The sequence below is a fragment of the Schistocerca gregaria genome, chromosome X (genome assembly GCF_023897955.1).
Source record: "Schistocerca gregaria isolate iqSchGreg1 chromosome X, iqSchGreg1.2, whole genome shotgun sequence".
NCBI lineage: Eukaryota > Metazoa > Arthropoda > Insecta > Orthoptera > Acrididae > Schistocerca > Schistocerca gregaria.
In genome coordinates, this window is record NC_064931.1 from 757,520,970 (window position 1) to 757,540,977 (window position 20,008).

The 20,008-nt window shown below is 39.1% G+C and overlaps 1 protein-coding gene across 2 annotated transcripts in view; it reads left to right on the forward strand.

Moving 5' to 3' along the window:
• Positions 1 to 20,008, forward strand: part of LOC126298730 (exportin-4-like) — a 196,533-nt gene that overhangs the window by 63,682 nt on the left and 112,843 nt on the right. For both annotated transcript variants that reach the window (XM_049990169.1, XM_049990170.1), the window contains 5 exons: positions 2,428 to 2,552; positions 2,643 to 2,800; positions 4,048 to 4,222; positions 14,546 to 14,725; positions 14,833 to 14,931. In XM_049990169.1, coding sequence (XP_049846126.1) covers positions 2,428 to 2,552; positions 2,643 to 2,800; positions 4,048 to 4,222; positions 14,546 to 14,725; positions 14,833 to 14,931 — 737 coding nt within the window. The remainder of the gene's footprint in view (positions 1 to 2,427; positions 2,553 to 2,642; positions 2,801 to 4,047; positions 4,223 to 14,545; positions 14,726 to 14,832; positions 14,932 to 20,008) is intronic.

Consider the following 20,008-nt stretch of genomic DNA (forward strand, 5'->3'; position numbering starts at 1 on the left):
TTATTAGCCTTTCACAAGGACTAATTGATGTTGGTGCCAAGTACAGAATAGTGAGAGTGCAAGAGATTTTGCCTCCTCCAAGAACTATTTTGCTGATCAAGTGAGAAGTGAGATCTTGCTTCAAGTAAAGATAGCTGTTGACCAGAATGATATGTGTATATATCTAGTCTTAATGTAGAGTCTAAGGAAAGGTATGAACTGAGAGATAATGCACTCCTCACAACAATGTTTCCCAACATTTCAAAAATGAGTGAAAATATTCGTACTGAGTTATACGAAAAGTTGTCCGAGATAAACATATCTCCTATGGAATTAAACAAAGTGAATTTGTGATGTATCAGGGGCTGAACATAAAGAACGCTCTTCAGCACCACAAACATCTTCTATATGCAACACATTGAACAAACACAACATTAAGGCTCACATTGGATAATAAGTTCCTTAGTGAAACATTGTCTGATATTTATGAATCCATTCAGGCAGTGCATAGAACTGTAGGATATATGAAATGCTCAGGTTTGGTGGCAAGATTTGAAGAAGCATTACATCAAGATGTGCAACAAGATAGAGTATCATCTACATGATCTTAGATTCATTTCATTCTCATAAAAAAAGAAGAAAAATGAAATTCAAAATTTGCTGTTGGAAAAAACCAAAGCAGAAAATGATATATTTTTATTTGCCTGATGTGATAGTGGGTGTAATTAAAATCCTTGAACCTTTTAAAGAGGCCACAAATGACCCTGGAGGGTATAAACAGAACTGACCCTGCCTTTTGTCGTACTGTGGGAATTTAGTTTACTAGATACATGCCAAAGTGAAGATGGCACTTCAGAACATGCAGAAACCTACCGAAAAGGGAGAGTTGTTAATGAACTACAGGGTTCTGATTGTATGGCTACAGTCTTTCATGCATCTTTCAAAGAACTGTCTGTACTGAGTGAAGAAAAAAAAGAAAATATTTATCAAACTGTTTGTCACAAGTGAAATAGTGTCGTCATGGAAGAAGAGCAAAAGGTCCCATTCCCTCTCCTGTAAAGAAGTTCCAAAGCAGGCATTCGTCAACTTTTAAGTGCAGAGATGAACTTGAGAAATATTTGTATATTGACACTCCAGGTGATAATGTCAAGAATATTTTGTCATGGCGAAAGGCCAATGCCTGTGTCTTCTCCAAGCTCTTTAAAGTGGAAAAAAGAAATCGTCTGCATTCCCACTAGTAGCACTGTAAGTGAAAGAAATTTTAGCAGGGCAGGCCTAATTGTATCTGAGTTCTTTTGTATCAATCCAGAATGTGTCAATGACATTTTGTAAATTCACAACTATAAGAGATATAAGGAAATTATTTTTTGAAGACAACCCTATCATATATGAGATGGAACACACACAATCTGTGTAAATAGTCTCCACTTGTATAATATAAATGTAATATACAGGTTTTTATTCAGAAGTTTTTGTTGCAAATAGATTTTTGCATTCTAGACATGTAGATGTCATGTACTATGTTACGTTATCTTCAACCTCTACTCCAGTAACTGATTCCACTTTATTATTCATTACTCTAGTAGTTTCAATCTTATTAAGTGCAAAGAATGTTTCTTCGATTACACAGTCATGAAATGACTTCATAAGTTGAGTTTGATTATGACAGAGAAAAGTTTTACTTTTTGCCGCGTACTCATCAAACAAGTTGTGTGATCATTTCCTGCGTCTACAATGTTTCTAAACAAGATAGTATCAAAATATAAAGATCAAAATATTATGTAGATGAAATAATGAATTCATCAAACGTGTAGACCTCATACATGCAGTTTTCATTCCAGGCCTTTCATTATCACACTTGACAGAATTATCGTATGCTACAAATACAGCTGAGTCACCTTGCTCATCAGCACCTGTGCTCAAGCCACCAGTACTCACTGCTCCACTCCCGAGCAGCTGCCGTGCTCACGAGTAATGAGTAAACTTGATGTGTGTACTGACTGCCTGACTCTAATTGTCATAATGCTTGTACTAAACAGTTGTGTGTGGTGCTTATACTACACATTAAGTGAAAGGAAATACTCTTAGTAATGTACATTTTATGTGCAACTTGTGAAGTAATTGAATAAGGAGATGCTAGATAGAAGCCAGGAGTGTTAAAGAAATATCAGTTCCTCTTACAGATCTATTTTACTGTGACGTTGTTGTTGTGGTCTTCAGTCCTGAGACTGGTTTGATGCAGCTCTCCATGCTACTCTATCCTGTGCAAGCTGCTTCATCTCCCAGTACCTACTGCAGCCTACATCCTTCTGAATCTGCTTAGTGTATTCATCTCTTGGTCTCCATCTACGATTTTTACTGTTATAGTTTGATGATTTATACATTTATTTGGTTCATGTATTTGAAAATTTCTGTTTTTTGTTGGTGTAATCCTTAATTCCTTTCCACTTCCAAAAAGATTAATCGGTGTTTTTGAAACAATATATGAGTGTGAACAGCCATCATCGCTAAGACTAACAAGTCAGTGGAAGGATATGATGTTGAATCCAGAGCTCTTGAGGCTGTTTTTTACAGTAAGTAGTCAGAGAGTTATCATTTTAAAGTGTTACATTATTTTTGAAACTTGAGAATCTGATCATAATGCAAGTTTTCTGAATTTACAGATCCATTGGAATGTACGGCAATATCCAGATATGTTGCAAAATTCAATGAATTGCATAATGCAGTTGGCATCTCTAAATGGGCCAGTAATTGCCTCTAGAGATGAGAGGGTCCACTATGCTGCAAAGTTTATGGAGAACTTCTTGGAACTTGTTTCCAAGTCAGTATATATAACTGGTTCTGCTTTACATGTTTCTTTAAAATGCAGGAAAGATGAACTAATGAATTTCCAGCCACTTAAAATTGCAGTGGTGCTATATAATATCATTTTATGTGTGTTCTGGAGGGAAAAAAGAAAACCAATATCCTTTTCTACACAAGGTTCTGTAAAAAAAAACCACACACACTCTCACACACACACACACACCACATACGTCCTGTAAATTTGGGAGGGGGTGATTAGCTGTGATGTCATGTTCAGTTACATCCCAGATATGTTCAATTGGGCTCAGATCTGGTGAGTTGGGGGACTAGCACAGCTGTCAGGAAACATGATCATCATAAAAGGATGTATGTGGTCTGCAACCAGTGTAAAATACTCCTTGCCCATCATGGTGCCTGGCACAAGCTCCGCTGGACCAATGGCTGTCCATGTGACTGTTCTCCAGAGCATAATGGAGCTGTCGCCAGCTTGTCTCTGTCTCACAGTACAGTTTGATGATGGATTCGCACCCTCCCATCAGCATGATGAAGGAGGTATTAGGATTCGTCAGACCATGCAACACTCTGCCACTGTGGCAATGTCCAGTACTGATAGTCAGTTGCCCATTTCAGTTGTAGTTGCCAATGTCATGATGTTAAACATAGGCACTTCATGGGTCATTGGCTGCAGAGGCCCATTGTTAGGAGTGTTCAGTGCACTGTGTGTTCACACACTTTTGTACTCTACCCCACATTAGAGTCTGACGTTAGTCCTGCCACAGTTACCACCTGTCCTCTTTTACCAGTATGCTCAATCTACGACACCTGAAATCTGTAATGAGGAGTGGCCGACGAACCCCACGATGTGTGGACATGGTTTCACCTTGGTTTTGCCATGTGTTGAAGACACTCAATACAGCACCTCTTGAACACCTGACAAGTCATGCAGTTTCCGAAATGCTCGTGCTGAGCCGTTGGGCCATCACAGTGTGCCCTCGCTCAAACTCGGCTAAATCGCGCACCTTCCCCATTCTACACATGGACAGCATGCTCACTGATATTACGTACACCATGCATGTGTGTGACTAGCAGTCATTCCTCCCCAGGTGACACTACTATCGCCTGGATGGGCTTATATTGGTAGTAGGTCAGTGGTCATAATGTTCTTGCTGAGCAGTGTATTATTTGTAATTTAAGGTCTATTAAGGAGATTTTGATATCTTTCTTCACAGTACTGATTCTTTTCTCCTTTTCATTTTTTTTTAGCATTGAGATTATTGATCAAGAAGCCTTGGGTATTTCCAGCAGTCTGCGAAAATTGATTGCATTTTTCCCACCTGCCTTATTGGTGGGTGTGCCAGATGGGCTGCTCAGATCTATGTTGAATTGCTTAACCCATCTGACTTGCAGTTGGTGTGGACTGGCTATTGGAGAAGAACAGGTGAGTGGCATAGAAACAGCATACTGTGTGTGTGTGCGCGCATTTGCGTGTGTTCACGCACGCGTGTGTGTGTGTGTGTGTGTGTGTGTGTGTGTGTGTGTGTGCGCGTGCGTGCGTGCGTGCGTGCGTGCGTGCGCGCACGCGCGCGCGCGCACACGTATGTGTCAAATACAGTTTGGCATTGCTAGAGTGCCATCTTCTGCCATAGACAGCTCATAATGCTCTCTCCAACTGCGGTGGATTCTGTGTAGTGAGAGAGTGCTGCTGTTCTCCAGTCCATTGCCTACTTCCTACTGTGGATCCCTCTACCAGAAAGAGCAGTCCACAAAAGGAAGCCACCAAGATGTTTGATCGGCACAGTCAAGTAGGCTCCAATTGGCTTCAGCACCTGGATAGCTTTCTGAACTGGGTGTAAACATTAGTGATAGAATCCAATATGCCACCGACTCATTCACCCCATAGTCCTCACATTGTACTATGTAACACCCTGTTAGTGGAGTGATATGTGTTTCTCAGCAATGTGGGCCTGGCATGTGGCACATGGGGATTCACATGTCGAATGCCCTGAGAGAATCCCCCAACTTTTCAAAGGAAAATGGCTAAACCCCAATGAATAGTTAAACAGAGCAAGAAGACCTCGTGGGAAGTGCTCTGAGACTCAGTTAATGATTCCACTAACTAAAAGTTTTGGAAGCCACCTGGAGGCATATCCCAGATGCTGGCAGAGCATTTTGCCTCAGCTACTGTAAATTTTAGCTGTGATCGAGCATTCATTTCTGCAAATTGCCCATGGAGAGGAGTGGCTTGAACTTAGCTCCAACAGTAGCAAAGTCAGTAATTGCCTGCTCTTCACTTGGAAACTTACATTTGATGTTGCCTGAGGTTGCATTTCAGCAACAGTTTATACGCTGCAAATGACTGTGAAATGCGTGACTGAGTGTGCTCCCCATTATACCACTTATTGGGGGCATCTACACTCTCCGTTCACATATGGAGTGTGGGAAGAATAATTGCAAAAGTGCCTCTATGTGTTCTGTAATTAATGTAGTCAGTCTTTGCATTCCTCACAGGAAAAATATCTAATGGTTTTAATATATTCCTAGATTCTTCACTTAAAGCTAGTTCTTGAAACTTTGTAAGCAAGCTTTTACAGGATATGTGGTTTGAAACTTCAAATGTCTACCAGTGCTAGTTTTACAGCATTTTTGTGGTGGTCTCCCGTAGGTCAAAGAAACGTGTCCAATCGGGCCACCCTTCTTTGCATAATTTGATATCTCCTGTTGGACTTGTTGTGTACGGGCTCTTAACTCTTGGGTCATATTCTATGATGGGTTGCATGATTGTTTTGTAAGAAGTATACTTTGTAGATTAATTCCTTTTTCTCAATATTCTAACAATGCAGTAAAGTCTTCCACCTGCTTTACCAATGGCTGAGTTTTTGTGACCATTCCTTTAACATCCCTATAAATTGTTACACTCAGTTATTTGCATAAATTAACTGATTCCAAATGTGACTAATTGATATTGTAACCATGTGATAAAATGCTTTTTCATTTTATGAGATGCTCAATGTTACATTTCTGAACATTTAAAGCTAGTTGCCAGTCTTTACACAACTTTGAAAACTTATCAAGATCTGACAATATTTGTGCAGCTTTTTTCAGGTATTACTTCATTATAGACTACTGATCATCTTTGGAAAGTCTGTTAGTTAACTAATTCACAGAATAAACAAGTATCCCAGCACATTTTCCTGGGACACTCCTGGAGTTGCTTCTGCGTCTGTCAGTGACTCTCCAGTCAAGATAATGTACTCTGTCCTTCCTACCAAAAATATCCACAGTCTAATCAGAGATTACATTGGTACTCCATACAGCTGTTCTTTAGTTATTAAGCATTGGTGTGGTTGTGGAATTCAAGAAATACTACATCTACCTGGCTGTTTTAATCCATGGCTTTCAGGATGTTATATGAGGAAAGTGCAAGTTAAGTTCTGCACAGCCATTGTTTTTGGAATCCATAATCACTAGTGTGGAGGTCATTCTGTCTCATGATTCAGTCTGCCCCAGCAGATTATGGTGCCTTGAAAATTAACCAAAGAGTTGCTTTCTAGTATTTCTTAATAATATATGACAAAAGAATAATTTCTTAAATTGTCAGTAGAATTTTACTTCATCTCCTTAAACTTGGAATAGACCGAACTGGCCTGTATAATTTCTGAAGCATCACATTAACTGTGTGTATAAGTAAAACTTTGAAGTTAATGATAAATTGGTACCTGGTCTGACACTTAAAGACTAGAAGCTCTTTAGTCAGTTTCAGTATGGATTCAGGAGGTAATGATAGTCAGCAAGCTGATGCTGGTGAAGGCATCTGTACAACAGACTTTTAATTTGAAGATAGAATCTCACAGATTTCATCTTTGATTTCATAAAGGCATATGAGACTACTAGGGCAATGGCCTTGCCACAGTCGATACACAGGTTCCGGTGAGATCGCCGAAGTTAAGTGCTGTTGGGCGTGGCTGGCACTTGGATGTGTGACCATCCAGCTGCCATGTGCTGTTGCCATTTTTCGGGGTGCACTCAGCCTCGTGATGCCAATTGAGGAGCTACTCGACCGAATGGTAGATATTTGATGAAGGCCTTTTTGGCTGAAAGCTTACTTGTTTGACAGTCTTTTTGTTGTGCCTATCTGCAGCTCAACATTTATGTTATATTTTGAGTATTATTCTATCCTTTTCACAATACTGTCACTATTCCACCCTGGATTTTCCACTGTTTGATTTTTATTTTTTATGCAGAAAAAAAGTGTATTCATTTTGATCATTCTCATTGTATTTTTAATGCATCTTTTATACATGGGACATTTCAGTTTTGAAAGGTTTGTGTGATTTCTCAGTCTCACATATGATTCTTACCTGTTGCGCTTACTGCAACTAAGGAATTTAAAAGCATCATTTCTTAAAACAATAAACATCTTGAAGTGCCTTTTTCACAGATCCTTTATCTGAGACAATGTTTATTGTTTTTTGTGTTACTCAGGATAGATTGAAGATGTACAAATACAGATCAACAAGACCATCATATTCGATGATCAATCGTGTCATCCACAGCGAGGGAGTTAGGTAGACCCTAGGTGCTCGCAGAGCTGGATCGATATGCAGACCCAGCAGTCTTTCACAGAAGTGTACACTGCACTTCCTTGATAGGAGCAACCTTCAGCTCCACATCCAACCATCCTGACTCAGATTTTTGGTAGTTGTCCTCAGTTGAACAAGTCAAATGCCAAAAGGGTTCCTTTGAAAAGCACACAGATGAATTGCCTTTCCATCCCTTTCCTATTTTAGTCTGTGCTCCATCTCTAACGATAAGTTCCCTAATCTTCTTCTGCCCTACCTATATCTATCTCTAAAGCTAAGCTTCTACTGGCCACTAGGCTGCACCTCTTTGGTGCTTAAGGTATAGAAGATATAGTCTGTCACAGACACACCAGCACTGCACTCCATTGTGTGCCCCACCTTTGACTTGATTTAGTGAAACATTCCATTTGCAATCCATTGGTGGGTAGGGGGAGGGTGGAGGGGGAAACTGGCAGCATTTTGTTTGACTGATTAAAAATGATAAAGAAAAAACTGAATTCATCTTTGGACAACACAGTAATTAGTGAAGAGGGCGCTCATTTTATGGGAACTTCCTTATTCTTGCCTCTGTTATTACTGTAATTGCATATATCTGAATTATAGTGCCATTTGCATTTGCTGACTATTTAGTTATTAGTCTTGCAGTTGAATATTGTGGTGCAGGTGTATTGATTACATCCTATTTACTCTATATTTTTTAGTTTTGGATAGGAATTACACACTTCAGCAGCAAGCTTTTGCACTGTTGATCTTACTAGAACAAAGTGTACATTTCCTTTTGCAGAACACTTTTGAGAAAATGTAGAGAACTGGCATTAAGCTGACTGCAGAATGATTCTGCTGCTGCCAACATACACTTTGCATAAGGACACTGAAGATAGAAATTGGGTCTTGTACAGAGGCATATAAATAGTCCTTTTTCCCTCACTCTGCAAGTGGAAATGGAAAGGAAATAACTAGTAGTGGTACAAGGTACCCTCCACCATGCACCATACAGTGGCTTGTGGAGTATGTAAGTAGTTGTAGATATCTTCAAGATAATTCACACAATACAGAATCCCTGCAATAGCAAGTTCAAGAAACCTCTGGAACATGATGGGGACACTGACCATGCCGATAGGCAACCTGCTATATTAATACAGTCTGAATGCTGTGTTCAAGGCTATAACTTGACTTTGAATTTTCATCTAGAGACTAGTGAAAATATGCTTCGACAAAATAGATTTTAGAAAATAATTTTTTCCAGAGTGTTTAGAAAAAAGGTCATGTGAAGAAGGCAAGGGTTAAGAATCAATATGTGGTTGCACATTAATTATTTTCTTGAAGTCTCCACATGACTGAAGAAAGCCTCCAGGATTTTTAACCACCATTAACCATGAAGCCTCCTGATTGTAGAAAATGGGGAACAAAACCTGTTGTTGTTATAATCTGTCTAGTTCAGTCGTAACCTAATTCTTAATTTCCAACAGAATTGGGTGTGCTTTCCAAAGTCACGGACTTGCCGTTGGCTTGAAGACAGTGTGGCGTTGTGAGTAAACTGCCTTCCCCAAACTTGATTCAAAAAGTTGCTCACATTGTGTACAATGTGTATCATTAGCTTCACGGGGGTGCAGATGAGCCGATGGAGTGCGCTTCATGATGTAATGAAAATCCAAAGGCGGAATACACACCAAAGTCAAAAGTGTTCTCCACTGGTGGATCCTACACAACGAAGAGATACATTATTATAAGGGACTATCGGTTGCACATAACCTAAAAGTGGCATCTCGTGGTGGCCAGAACCCCACAGCTTTGACTGCACTTCACTGGGCAAGGGAATATACTAACTAAAGTATGTAGACTTAATGATTGAGTCTGATGCACTGGTATCAAAAATAAATGTCACTAGAACATCTTTCAGTTTAGCATGTGGCAAAATTTCATTTGGCATTAACACATAATAACTGCCTAAATTGTTATTAATATGAATTCTCTAGTGCTAATGCTTGGTGCCCATTTTGCAGTGGTATACTTCTGCAATATGACCTCTGCATAAACACTTACAAGACTCACCCTCATGGTGTCTGGAATGCAAGGAAAAATGTTCTGGACAACTTAGAAACAAAGTGTATTGCCACAAATGACATCTGATACTAGCCTGGGCATGCAGAGAACAAGGCCAGTTGGCCAACACTAAGTGGAACTTTAAATAAAGTTTTAGAATCTATTACAGAAAACCTCAGCACTCTATTACTATGGCTGTGGGCGACAGGTGAAATGTCAAAGTCTACTGAAAAAGTAAGGCTGCAAGCGGTCATCCTTATTCAGGGCTGAGTGAATCTCTCCATCATTTTTTTTCTGCATATAATTGACACAGGAACAGTTTACAAACTTACCTGTTTTGGAAGTGCTTCCACCCTCCACCCTTGGTCCAAAAGCCAATGCCCTGTTGAATGTTAGATAAATCGTTCCGTTTTCGCATTAGAACAATGACTGCACTGTTTACGTTTTCGATTTTACTGCTTTTCCCAGCCTGCTTGTTCTCTCTTTAAGGCTGAGATTATCCTCTTGCCACTCTGCTAAGTTAAAACATCTCCTTAAAAGTGACCAGTAAGCTTTTGAATCGTGTAGTGATCATGTACCCTCGAGATTTTACGTCCCTATTATACTTCACAACTTTGTATATTGTGTTATGATCTCTTAAATAGACTACCATCTAACTGCTACACTTTAATATCCTGCTTCTATTATGCCAATATTTGAATTAGCACCTGCTCTATTTTGATATGTCAGTGGTTTAGTAGGCCTGTTTATGATCATTAAATTGATTGCGTCCATTAGGTATTGTCACCTCGCATCAGTGCAGACACTATTCCGCAACATAGAACACATGTTAGTGTCCATAGTCACTATATGTTTTCTTCTGCTTGCTACAGAATTGCATTATTCATACGTTCTAATTATTCACTTATGTCATCCTTATATTAATGTTAAGCAATGGAAAATCCAGGATGGAATAATGGCAATATTTGTTGTTGCTAGTTATTTGCAAACTTGACCCACTTTGAAACGACCAAATTCTTTTTAAATGCAGTTATGGCAGAATTGGGTTCGTGACCTTTTTGTATCTCCCTATTTATTTGGTAGATTTAGAATATTGCCATTTATAGTATATTATGGCACCTGCACACATGCTGTTTTGCTGGTTGAGTAGCTCACTCATAATAATAGCACTCATCACTGTGTTTAACTACACTATTTACGTCATCTGGTTTAAACTTCTAGACGCTTTAGTAGTGCAGATTTACTTTCTCCTTTGTAATTGCTTAAGAGTCATCATGTTAATCACCCAGGAACCTGAACTAGATCTCTGTACATCCTATCCAGAATGAATGTAGGATTTTGTCTAGTGAATACACAGAAAATCAAGAAGCTCTTTCACATCCTGAAGTAGGTTTCTTTCTGCTTAACAGAATCCAATCTGCAGCCACTGGTACTGGAAATGTAACAGACCTACCTTGAAAATGACCTAATCTTACGACATGTCTCAATTCAGCAAGGAGAATATCTGTTTCCTCTATAGTTGTTAGCCTTGTAATACCCTTGAGATGGTTTTATATCTTTTTTGGATCCGTATATTGTTTTCAAACAGTATGAACATTAGCTTCAGAATACTCAGTGTTCACCGTTGGGAGAAACTCGTAAGATATCCCAAAACTTTAACCACCGGTGAAAACAATTGGAGATTACACAATATGGAATTGGATGATTAATGGGTAAAGGTGTATGAAACAGCTGATCGCATAAGCATGAATGATACATTTTAAATTTACTATTAAATAGCTTTGTCCAAAATAGGTGTCTCACTTGTTAAATGACATTAAAAACCAAGATAATACTAAATGTACATTTTGCTCCACTTGATCCATAGGGAGGAAATCCTCGAGAGTGTAGAATATTTCATTGAACAAGGATACACAATACAGATCTATGAAGATAAAAATGTATGGTAATGTATCTCCCACAGAACTTTCGTGAATGTGGAATAAGTCAAAAAATCTTTAACGCGAAATTTTCACTCTGCAGCAGTGTGTGCACTGATGCGAAACTTCCTGGCAGATTAAAACTGGTACTGGATCAAGACTCGAATTCGGAACCTTTGCCTTTTGCAAGGAAGATAGAAGACAATGTAGTAGAGGAAGTAAATATGTCAGAATGGGTTGTGAGTTATGCTTGGGTAGCTCAATCGGTAGAGCACTTGCACATGAAGGGCAAAGGTTTCGAGTTTAAGTCAGTCCATCACATAGTTTGAATCTGCCAGGTAGTTTCAATCTTTAACATATTTTCATTTAAAAATTTATCACAAACTTGTCACAAAACAGGTAAATGTACAATGCACTGAGGTGTATATGATAATTCTTACAAGGGAACCTCCCCATCGCACCCCCCTCAGATTTAGTTATAAGTTGGCACAGTGGATAGTCCTTGAAAAACTGAACACAGATCAATTGAGAAAACAGGAAGAAGTTGTGTGGAACAATGAAAAAAATTAGCAAAATATACAAACTGAGTATTCTATGTGCAAGATACGCAACATCAAGGAGCGTCTGAGCTCAGGAGTGCCGTGGTCCTGTGGTTAGCGTGAGCAGCTGCGGAACGAGAGGTCCTTGGTTCAAGTCTTCTCTTGAGTGAAAAGTTTACTTTTTTTATTTTCGCAAAGTTATGATCTGTTCGTTCGTTCATTGACATCTCTGTTCACTGTAATAAGTTTAATGTCCGTGTTTTGCCACCGCAACGCATAACCGTACGATTAGTAGACGGAAGGGCGTGCCTCTCCAATGGGAACCGAAAACATTTGATTGTAAGTTCATAGGTGAACAGATTCCTCCACAGGAAAACACATCTGATATATTCTATACGACACTGGTGATGGCATGTGTGTCACATGACAGGAATATGTTGTCGACCCACTTAACTTGTACACTTGGCGAATGGGGAAAAAGATTTTTTTACCTTGATCGATTTAGGTTTTCGTGTGTATGTGATAATCACTCCCAAGAAAGTGATGAAAACGTAAGAGTTTGTCACATAAACTGCAACAAATGAATGCAACAGTTTCACAGTCGCACAGTTTTCCCTGTTCTCTGTCAAAACATATGTTTTTAACGTGTGTAGACCATCAAATCCTGCATATGTCCAAGCAAATCTGAACATGTCCTGGAATTTTGGAGAGCGAAGTTGACTATGTGTGAGTGCTTGAACTCTGATAATTGACACACGATCATGTAAACAATACTGCTCTGTGTACCTCTGCAGCTTCGCAAAATAATTGTCTGACAATAAAAAATTAAACTTTTCACTCAAGGGAAGACCTGAACTAATGAGCTCTCGTTCAGCAGCTGCTCACGCTAACCAAGGGACTACAGCGCTCATGAGCTCAGAGTCTTCTTGATGTTGCCTATCTTGCACATGGACAACTCAGTTTATATATTTTGCTTATTTTTTCATAGTTCCACACAACTTCTTTCTGTTTTCTCGAGTGATCTGTGTTCAGTTTTTCAAAGCCTATTCACTGTGCCAACTTATAACTAAATCTGAGGGAGGTGCGATCGGGAGGTTCCCTTGTTAGGCTATTGTAGTCACCCATCATCAAGGACAAAAATCATGTTACAACACTTATTTACATTGATCACATTATTGCACTGAAGATGTGCAGAACTCAGGGTGTACATAATACTCACATTGTTTGACAATATTAATAATACAAACATGTAAGTCGGTACCATTAACAAATTCATCATTGAAGCGGAATAAGTCGGTCACCAATTTATCCTTTAGGCTACTCTTAAACTGAACTTTATCAGTAGTTAAACTTGGGAACAATTCCATAAACTGTGCTGTTGATTTGGAAAAGAGATATATTATTAATGACAAATTTCATTAAGGAATAAATATCCTGGGATGCAGTAGCTGGTATCTACAGTTTTTCAAACAGGCCTCTGCAGGACATTGTCGAATTCAGACCACAAATAATTTGTATTACACATTTTTGGAGTCTGACAATTTTACCTTGGCTTGATGAATTACGCTAAAAATTATCCCATATTACATTACAGAATGAAAGCAAGTGAAGTATGCTGGCCTTTTTATTTTCATGTTATCAATGTGTGACAACATCTGAATTGCAAATAAAAATTTGTTTAGGCACTCGTGCAGTCCAGTAGTATGCTCCTTCTAGTTAAATTTATTACCAAGCTGTAATCTCAAGAATTTCACTTTGTCAATCTCTTCAATCTGTTTGCTATATTTTCAGCATATACTGGCAGGAGGAGGGGCGAGGGCTGTTCTTTTAAAGTTCCAAACTGCATAGAGTGTGGTTTTTCAAAGTTTGGTGACAAAGAATTGCCTCAGAATCATATATTAACAGCCAAGAAACTTTCTTTAACCGGTCTTTCTAAAACTGTTCTCAATTTTCTATTTATTGGAATGTTTGTATCATTTGAAAAACAAAACAAAAAGATTCATCACAGTAAAAGAATCCAGCTGTTTTTATTTGCCAACTTGTTACCATGGATGAGACTTGGTGTACCTAAAGAGGAGAGGGGAGGGGAGATTAACTGTCTTCATTTATTTGAAATATGAATTGTTGGAATTTTAACCATATTTACCACCTGTTACCAAATTTAAAGAAATTTGTGGCTGGAAATCATTTTATACCTTATGAAGAATCTTTAGCCACTGTAGATGTGTAGTTTGCAGCCCTTCCAGAATTGCTCTTAGAGGATGGAACTTTCTGACCAGCCTTCCGGAATTGCTCTTAGGGGATGGAAATTTCCGACCAGAACATCTTCCAGTGTCAAGCCAAATAATTTTCGCTTTGTCGTCATAATGCTATGGCTTCACACAGATTATTTTCAGCTTTGGTATAATACAATATAATAATATTTAAATCATAATAATATCCATTTTTATTATATATAAGCAAATAGTGTCATTTAAATAGCAGTGAGCAAGAAGTCACTTGAGACAGTTCACAATTTCAAAGTTGTTGTGAGATTCATATTATTTTATGGTTTGTCACTGTCATGTAGTATTTTAAGAGGTTTACATTTTTATTTGTAACCAACAGTTAACTGTTACAAATTTTGTATCAGAGCAGATATCCTTGATTGTAGACTAAATATTGTGCTTTTATTTCGTAGAATTCCTCTGAAGAGAAATACTTTATTGATGCTTTTGACAATATGTTGGAAGTGTGGGTGTCAATATTACAAGATACGTATTCCATAACAGGCAGCACTATCAATGATTATCTTGTTCAGATATTTGACACCTATGTACAAGCCCGATTATTCCCACCACATGGTATTAGGAAGGATGATGTAAGTAACAGTAAATAGTTGTTTAGACAGTGTCTTGCATTTTTAGATAATGTGATATTATCAGTTTCTGTTGAAAACAAGTAACTTGATCATGGTTGTTCTTTCAGGATGAAGACAGCATTGAAGCATTTGTTGATGGAGATAATTCTGATATTAAGTCAAGATACAAGGAACAGTTGCAAGCTGTAGGGCTGTTTGGTCGGCAGGTAACTTAGTTGCAGCTGCTCTTGCATCACTGTTAAGAATGTAGTTTAAGCATTAAATGGTAAGCACATTAAGCTTTAAGGTCTTTCATATAGTTATATTACAATAATATATTGTAATGTATCATCCGTATTCGGCCAAAAAATATGCCAGAGCAGAAGAAAGTTGGAACAGAGGCAGGCAGGCAGGCAAGCGGGAGTGTCATTCGTTAGCAGTAGCTTATGTTGCAATATGCTAGTGGAAGGACGGAAGCTTTTCCTCACCTGTCACCACAGAAGTGTGTAGAGTACACAACTTAAGCCCTAAATGAACATAGTCTGAAGCATATAAGTTCTCAGCCATTCGTGTACTAAAATATTCTCATCTCAGTATCACAGCCTACACCATGAGCCTGTGACACCTGGAGCGACACCCTGGAATGCAGTATGGGTTCCACTGTTCGACCTTGACTCACGAGAGAGCCGTTGCCAGTGCAATGAGCTACCAGCTCATAGGTGGAAGGGGGGGAGGGGTGTCCACGGCCATTATCAGCTGTGCCACCACTCTGTCGTCACACTTGCAGCAAGAGCACCACTGAGAGCGGCATTCGAGTGACGCATCGCTCGGCTCCCCCCTTTGCGCTGTCAGCAGTGGCAGACATTTATTGTTTCAAATGAGAGGCAACTGGACATCTCCACCAAGCTGTTCCTGATGTACTACGACGAAGTGCCAGAATAAAGAAGTTAGTTAAAAACCACTGTTGCCCTGACATCTCATTTCACTCTCCAAGGGTGACAATCCAACACTGGTGTCAGAACATTGACATCACATTCTCAGAATAACTTTGAAACCTACAGTCTGTGGTATGGTCAGTCCAAAAAATTTTCTGTTTGTGTTTTGGTCATAGAGAAAGGGTTCAATGGCCATGCATTTTGGAAAGTAGATTTTATTGTGAGTAGACAACCAGTGGATTTGTCTAATTTTAAAGGTAATGGAAGTCACAATTGGATAGTTCCTGTTAACTGTGCATAGTGTAACCTTGAAGGTCACTCAGTGCCATTCGCAAAATCAGTTCCAGTAAAATGTCATACATGTAATCATTGGGGCATATGGCTAGGGATTGCTGGGAGTTGAGATGGCTTATGGTTAGACCTAAGAATTGATTTAATACATTTTGTTTTCTTGGCTTGTGGATGTCAGTTCTCAAAATGAGCATTGTGTGGGCGAACGCTTTGACAGAACCAGAGATGCAAGGTGTGTCAGAGCTGGAAGCTGTACGTGTATTGTTAAAAAAGGTTGCGCAATTAACTGCGCATAACACAGAACTGTATGTGTTGGTAGAATCATGATCGTCACAATGGGGTTTAGATTTGTCAGTAGAAATTTTAATTGCTTATTTTTCTGGTAAGGCAACTGGGGATGCTCAGGCCTTTGTGGGAGGCCTTGGGAACATGGCTCAGCTGGAGTGTTAGTGTGATAAGGAATTATTGAGTGTTGCAAAATTGAGACTAACAGGGGAAGCTAAAAACTTAACGTAGGGTATACAGAAGCTCTTAAGGGAGCCACAACATTTGAAGAATTTAAAGAAGAGTTAATTCAGAGATATGTGAAAGAAAACAGTGCCAGTCTGTAGGGAACAATTAGGGGTAATAACTAAGAAAAATTCAGAAATTGGGGAATAAACTCCGGCTAATATAAGGAAAGTTAATGTATGTATCTATGAATTAGGACAGTATGCTACAGTCAATGAAATTATTTTGCAAGAAGCTGAACAAAGGGTGCTCGATGCTTTTTTAAGGGGGTTGCATTCAGAAATGTCAAGACGTGTATGGACAAAGGGGTCCAATGGATTTGCGCACAGCATTATGGTTAGCTGTAGAATGTGAGGAGATTGATTTGTTAACTGAAAGCAGGATAAATGGACAGTGTTTGTAGCTGGTATAAAATGTTTCATGTGTGGACAAATGGTTCATGTAAGGACATAGCGTTGCAAGCCTCAGGGAGATGTGAATAAAGTAAGAGGAAGTAATAATTTTTGAAGTAGAGGACCATGGAAAGAAATGTGTTAAATGCCAATGGGAACCCCAGGTCCATCTACAGTCATTCCCAGTAAGATTGAATGCTATGAAATTGTATGCAGAGGTGGATTGTGTGATAAGGGGAATAGTAGGAAAAAGAGTTGCAGGATATTATTAGACACTGGTGCATGTGGCGATCGCCAATAGTGATCTGGTGAAACATAAGCAAGGGGATTCACCACAGTACAGATTGTGTGATTGTGTGGAGTCGGGGTAAAGATGTCACACCATTTGAATCGCTGGACATAGAATTTTGCGTGGATATGGTTCAATTTAAACAATGTGTAGAAATTGTGCCACATGTGAGTGAGGGGGTATTACATGATTCTGGGGTTGCCATAATCGATATTCATCAGCATTAGATGGAATTTGACAGAATAATGTTTGTGTTATGTGAAGCCACTGCCATTGTAATGATATTGTGAAGGGAGTCTGTCGTGAAAGACTAACAGATTAAACAATGAATGGCCACACTAAGACTTGATTTGCCCATTTGTGTACCTAAGGGTACTGGGAAATCACTTTAGGTCAGTGTTGAGTTCACCCTGCATAGGAATTTTGTGTGTGGTGGAACTTTTAGAAGAGAATGAAGTATTAGATTCGGTGAGTTGCTTAGTTAAAAGAAGTATTGTATGCGTACAAGAAATGAATGGTGAAAAGAAGGTGCCCCTTTTATACATAATTTTAGCGTAGAGGACATAGGATTAACAGAGGGGTTAGTAATCACTAATATTGAGGAAGAAGAATGGAATGCAAGGGGTATTGGCTATTGACAATCTCCAGGTGCCACTGAAACTGCATTTAGAGAAAAAGGGAAGTGCCTAGAGGAAATCAATAGGGAATGTATGGGAAAATTACTTAAGGAATCTAAGGTTTCATTTTCTCCAAAAGGGCCATTACCAACCAGCTATGCATATTACACAGCACCCCATACTGGTGGGAAATGAATCACCAGTCTACCTCAAACATACAGAATTCCCAGGTACTTACAGCCAATTTTGGAGGAATTGATCAGCCAACAGCTGAAAGATAGAATAATTGAAGAAAGTAATAATCCATGGGGAGGGGGCAGGAATAGCCATTGTGTCAAAAAAATCAACAGATGGAACACAAAAATATTGGTTTTGTTGATATTACAGGCACCAAAACACAAAAACCACAACGGCTGCCTATCCGTTGCCAAACGTCGCAGAAACCTTGGATCATTTAGGGCAATGCAGATAATTTTCAATGATGGATTTGAATAGTGGTTATCACGAGATAGAGGCTGCACTGCAGGATCAACACAAAACAGTGATTTTATCACCATGGGGATACTATCAATTCAGAAGAATACCACAATGTAAGGTTGGCCAGTGGGTGATGTTATAACTTCCTACACACCAAAGGAAAGACGAAGTTTTTCTGAAAGTATCAAGGGCCATACCAAATGGTAGAGACTGCATGGCCAATGAGTGTGAAGATTCAGTTGCTGGAGAGAATGACAGTTGTGCATGTAGGGTAGTCAGAGCATTTTCCAGGGTGTGTGGAAGTTATTACAGGGATAGGAGACGTGCAATAGAGAGGGAGAGTGAGAGGAAAGGTATTGGAAGATAAACAAAAGGTTTTGAATGAACCGGTAATGAGGAACCCATATGGATTAATGCCTAGGAGATTGTCATGTAATATTTTTTGGGTTAGGGATAGATTTAGTGTAATTAGTATAAGCAGTGAATTTCAGGAGGAGGAGGAAAGTAGTAGGTATTCCTGCCAATAGGTAAACTGCAGAGAAGGTGAGATAATGCGGTGATATACCAGAGCTGCAGAAGAGGTAGTTAATCAAAATATCAGGGAACTATAAATCAAAGTATGAATCTTAGATAGGGAAGTAGTAAAGAGAAAATGGTTGTAGTCTGTACAAGATAGTGTGTGGGAAGCATGATGGAAAGCAACAGAACTACAGGAGGCTTTGTAGCAGGCTGTAAAAGGTCAGCTAGGGGTAAACTTCTTGTTGCAAGAACAGTATTTAGAGGATCTAATGAGAGTGCAGGAGGAACTGCTGCTGGATTTGGGTGTTAGAACCTGAGCACAAAAACTTACCTTTTTATTTCAAGGTAGCTACAGTATTGGCGAGAACTGATGGAGCAAAAGTTTACCTTTTCTATACCAGTAGGAGGGAAACAAGCACATTACAAGTGTTACATATTAGGTCTACAACTTTGCTTCTGCTGTTTTGCAATAGATGGCAGTTGGGGCAAGTGGGGTTCAGGTGGTTGGTCATAGGCATAATACAATAAGCTTAAGCATCCGTAAATATAATGCCATAAAAATATTAGTCGATTTATGATTGAATCATGAGGTTATTCTCTATTAAGTGCATCAACTTACATACCCATTTCTCGCCATTTGTGGGAAGTTTTAATTTTCTACTGCGGATGTGGCTCTTGAAATGCTGGATAAGACCAATGATGAAAACTATTAGTGGAAGAACGTGCGGAGAATATTTCAATGTCGTAAGAAGGGCGATTTTGATGTCGAAAACTGTCATGGCGGGGAAAGACAGAACGTTTTTGTAGCCACTGAAACAGACAAAGACAATCACAGGACATCATTGTTGAAAGCAGTTGATGCATTCAAGCCCAGCACTGAAACACAAATGGCCACAATACAGCGATAGACACGTAAAGGTAATTTTGCACCAAGTCATTGCTCGACCCAATGTTGCAAAACCCATCAAAACATGCATGGAAACATTGAAATGAGAAGTCCTATCCGTCCCACCGTATTCTCCATACGTTGCTGTCTCTGACTACCATCTTTTTCAATCAGTCTGGCTGACCAGCACTTCCGATCATATGAATAAGTGCAAAATTGAATCGATTCTGGATCCCCACAAAAAACGCCCAGTTCATTCACCATGGGATTCATAAGGTGGGAGAATGTAGTGGCCAGTGATGGGCAATACTATAATAATACTTTTTTTTTTTTTTGTAAGTTTTTCACAATAAAGCCCCGAACTTCGGAAAAAAAAAAGGCGGAAGCA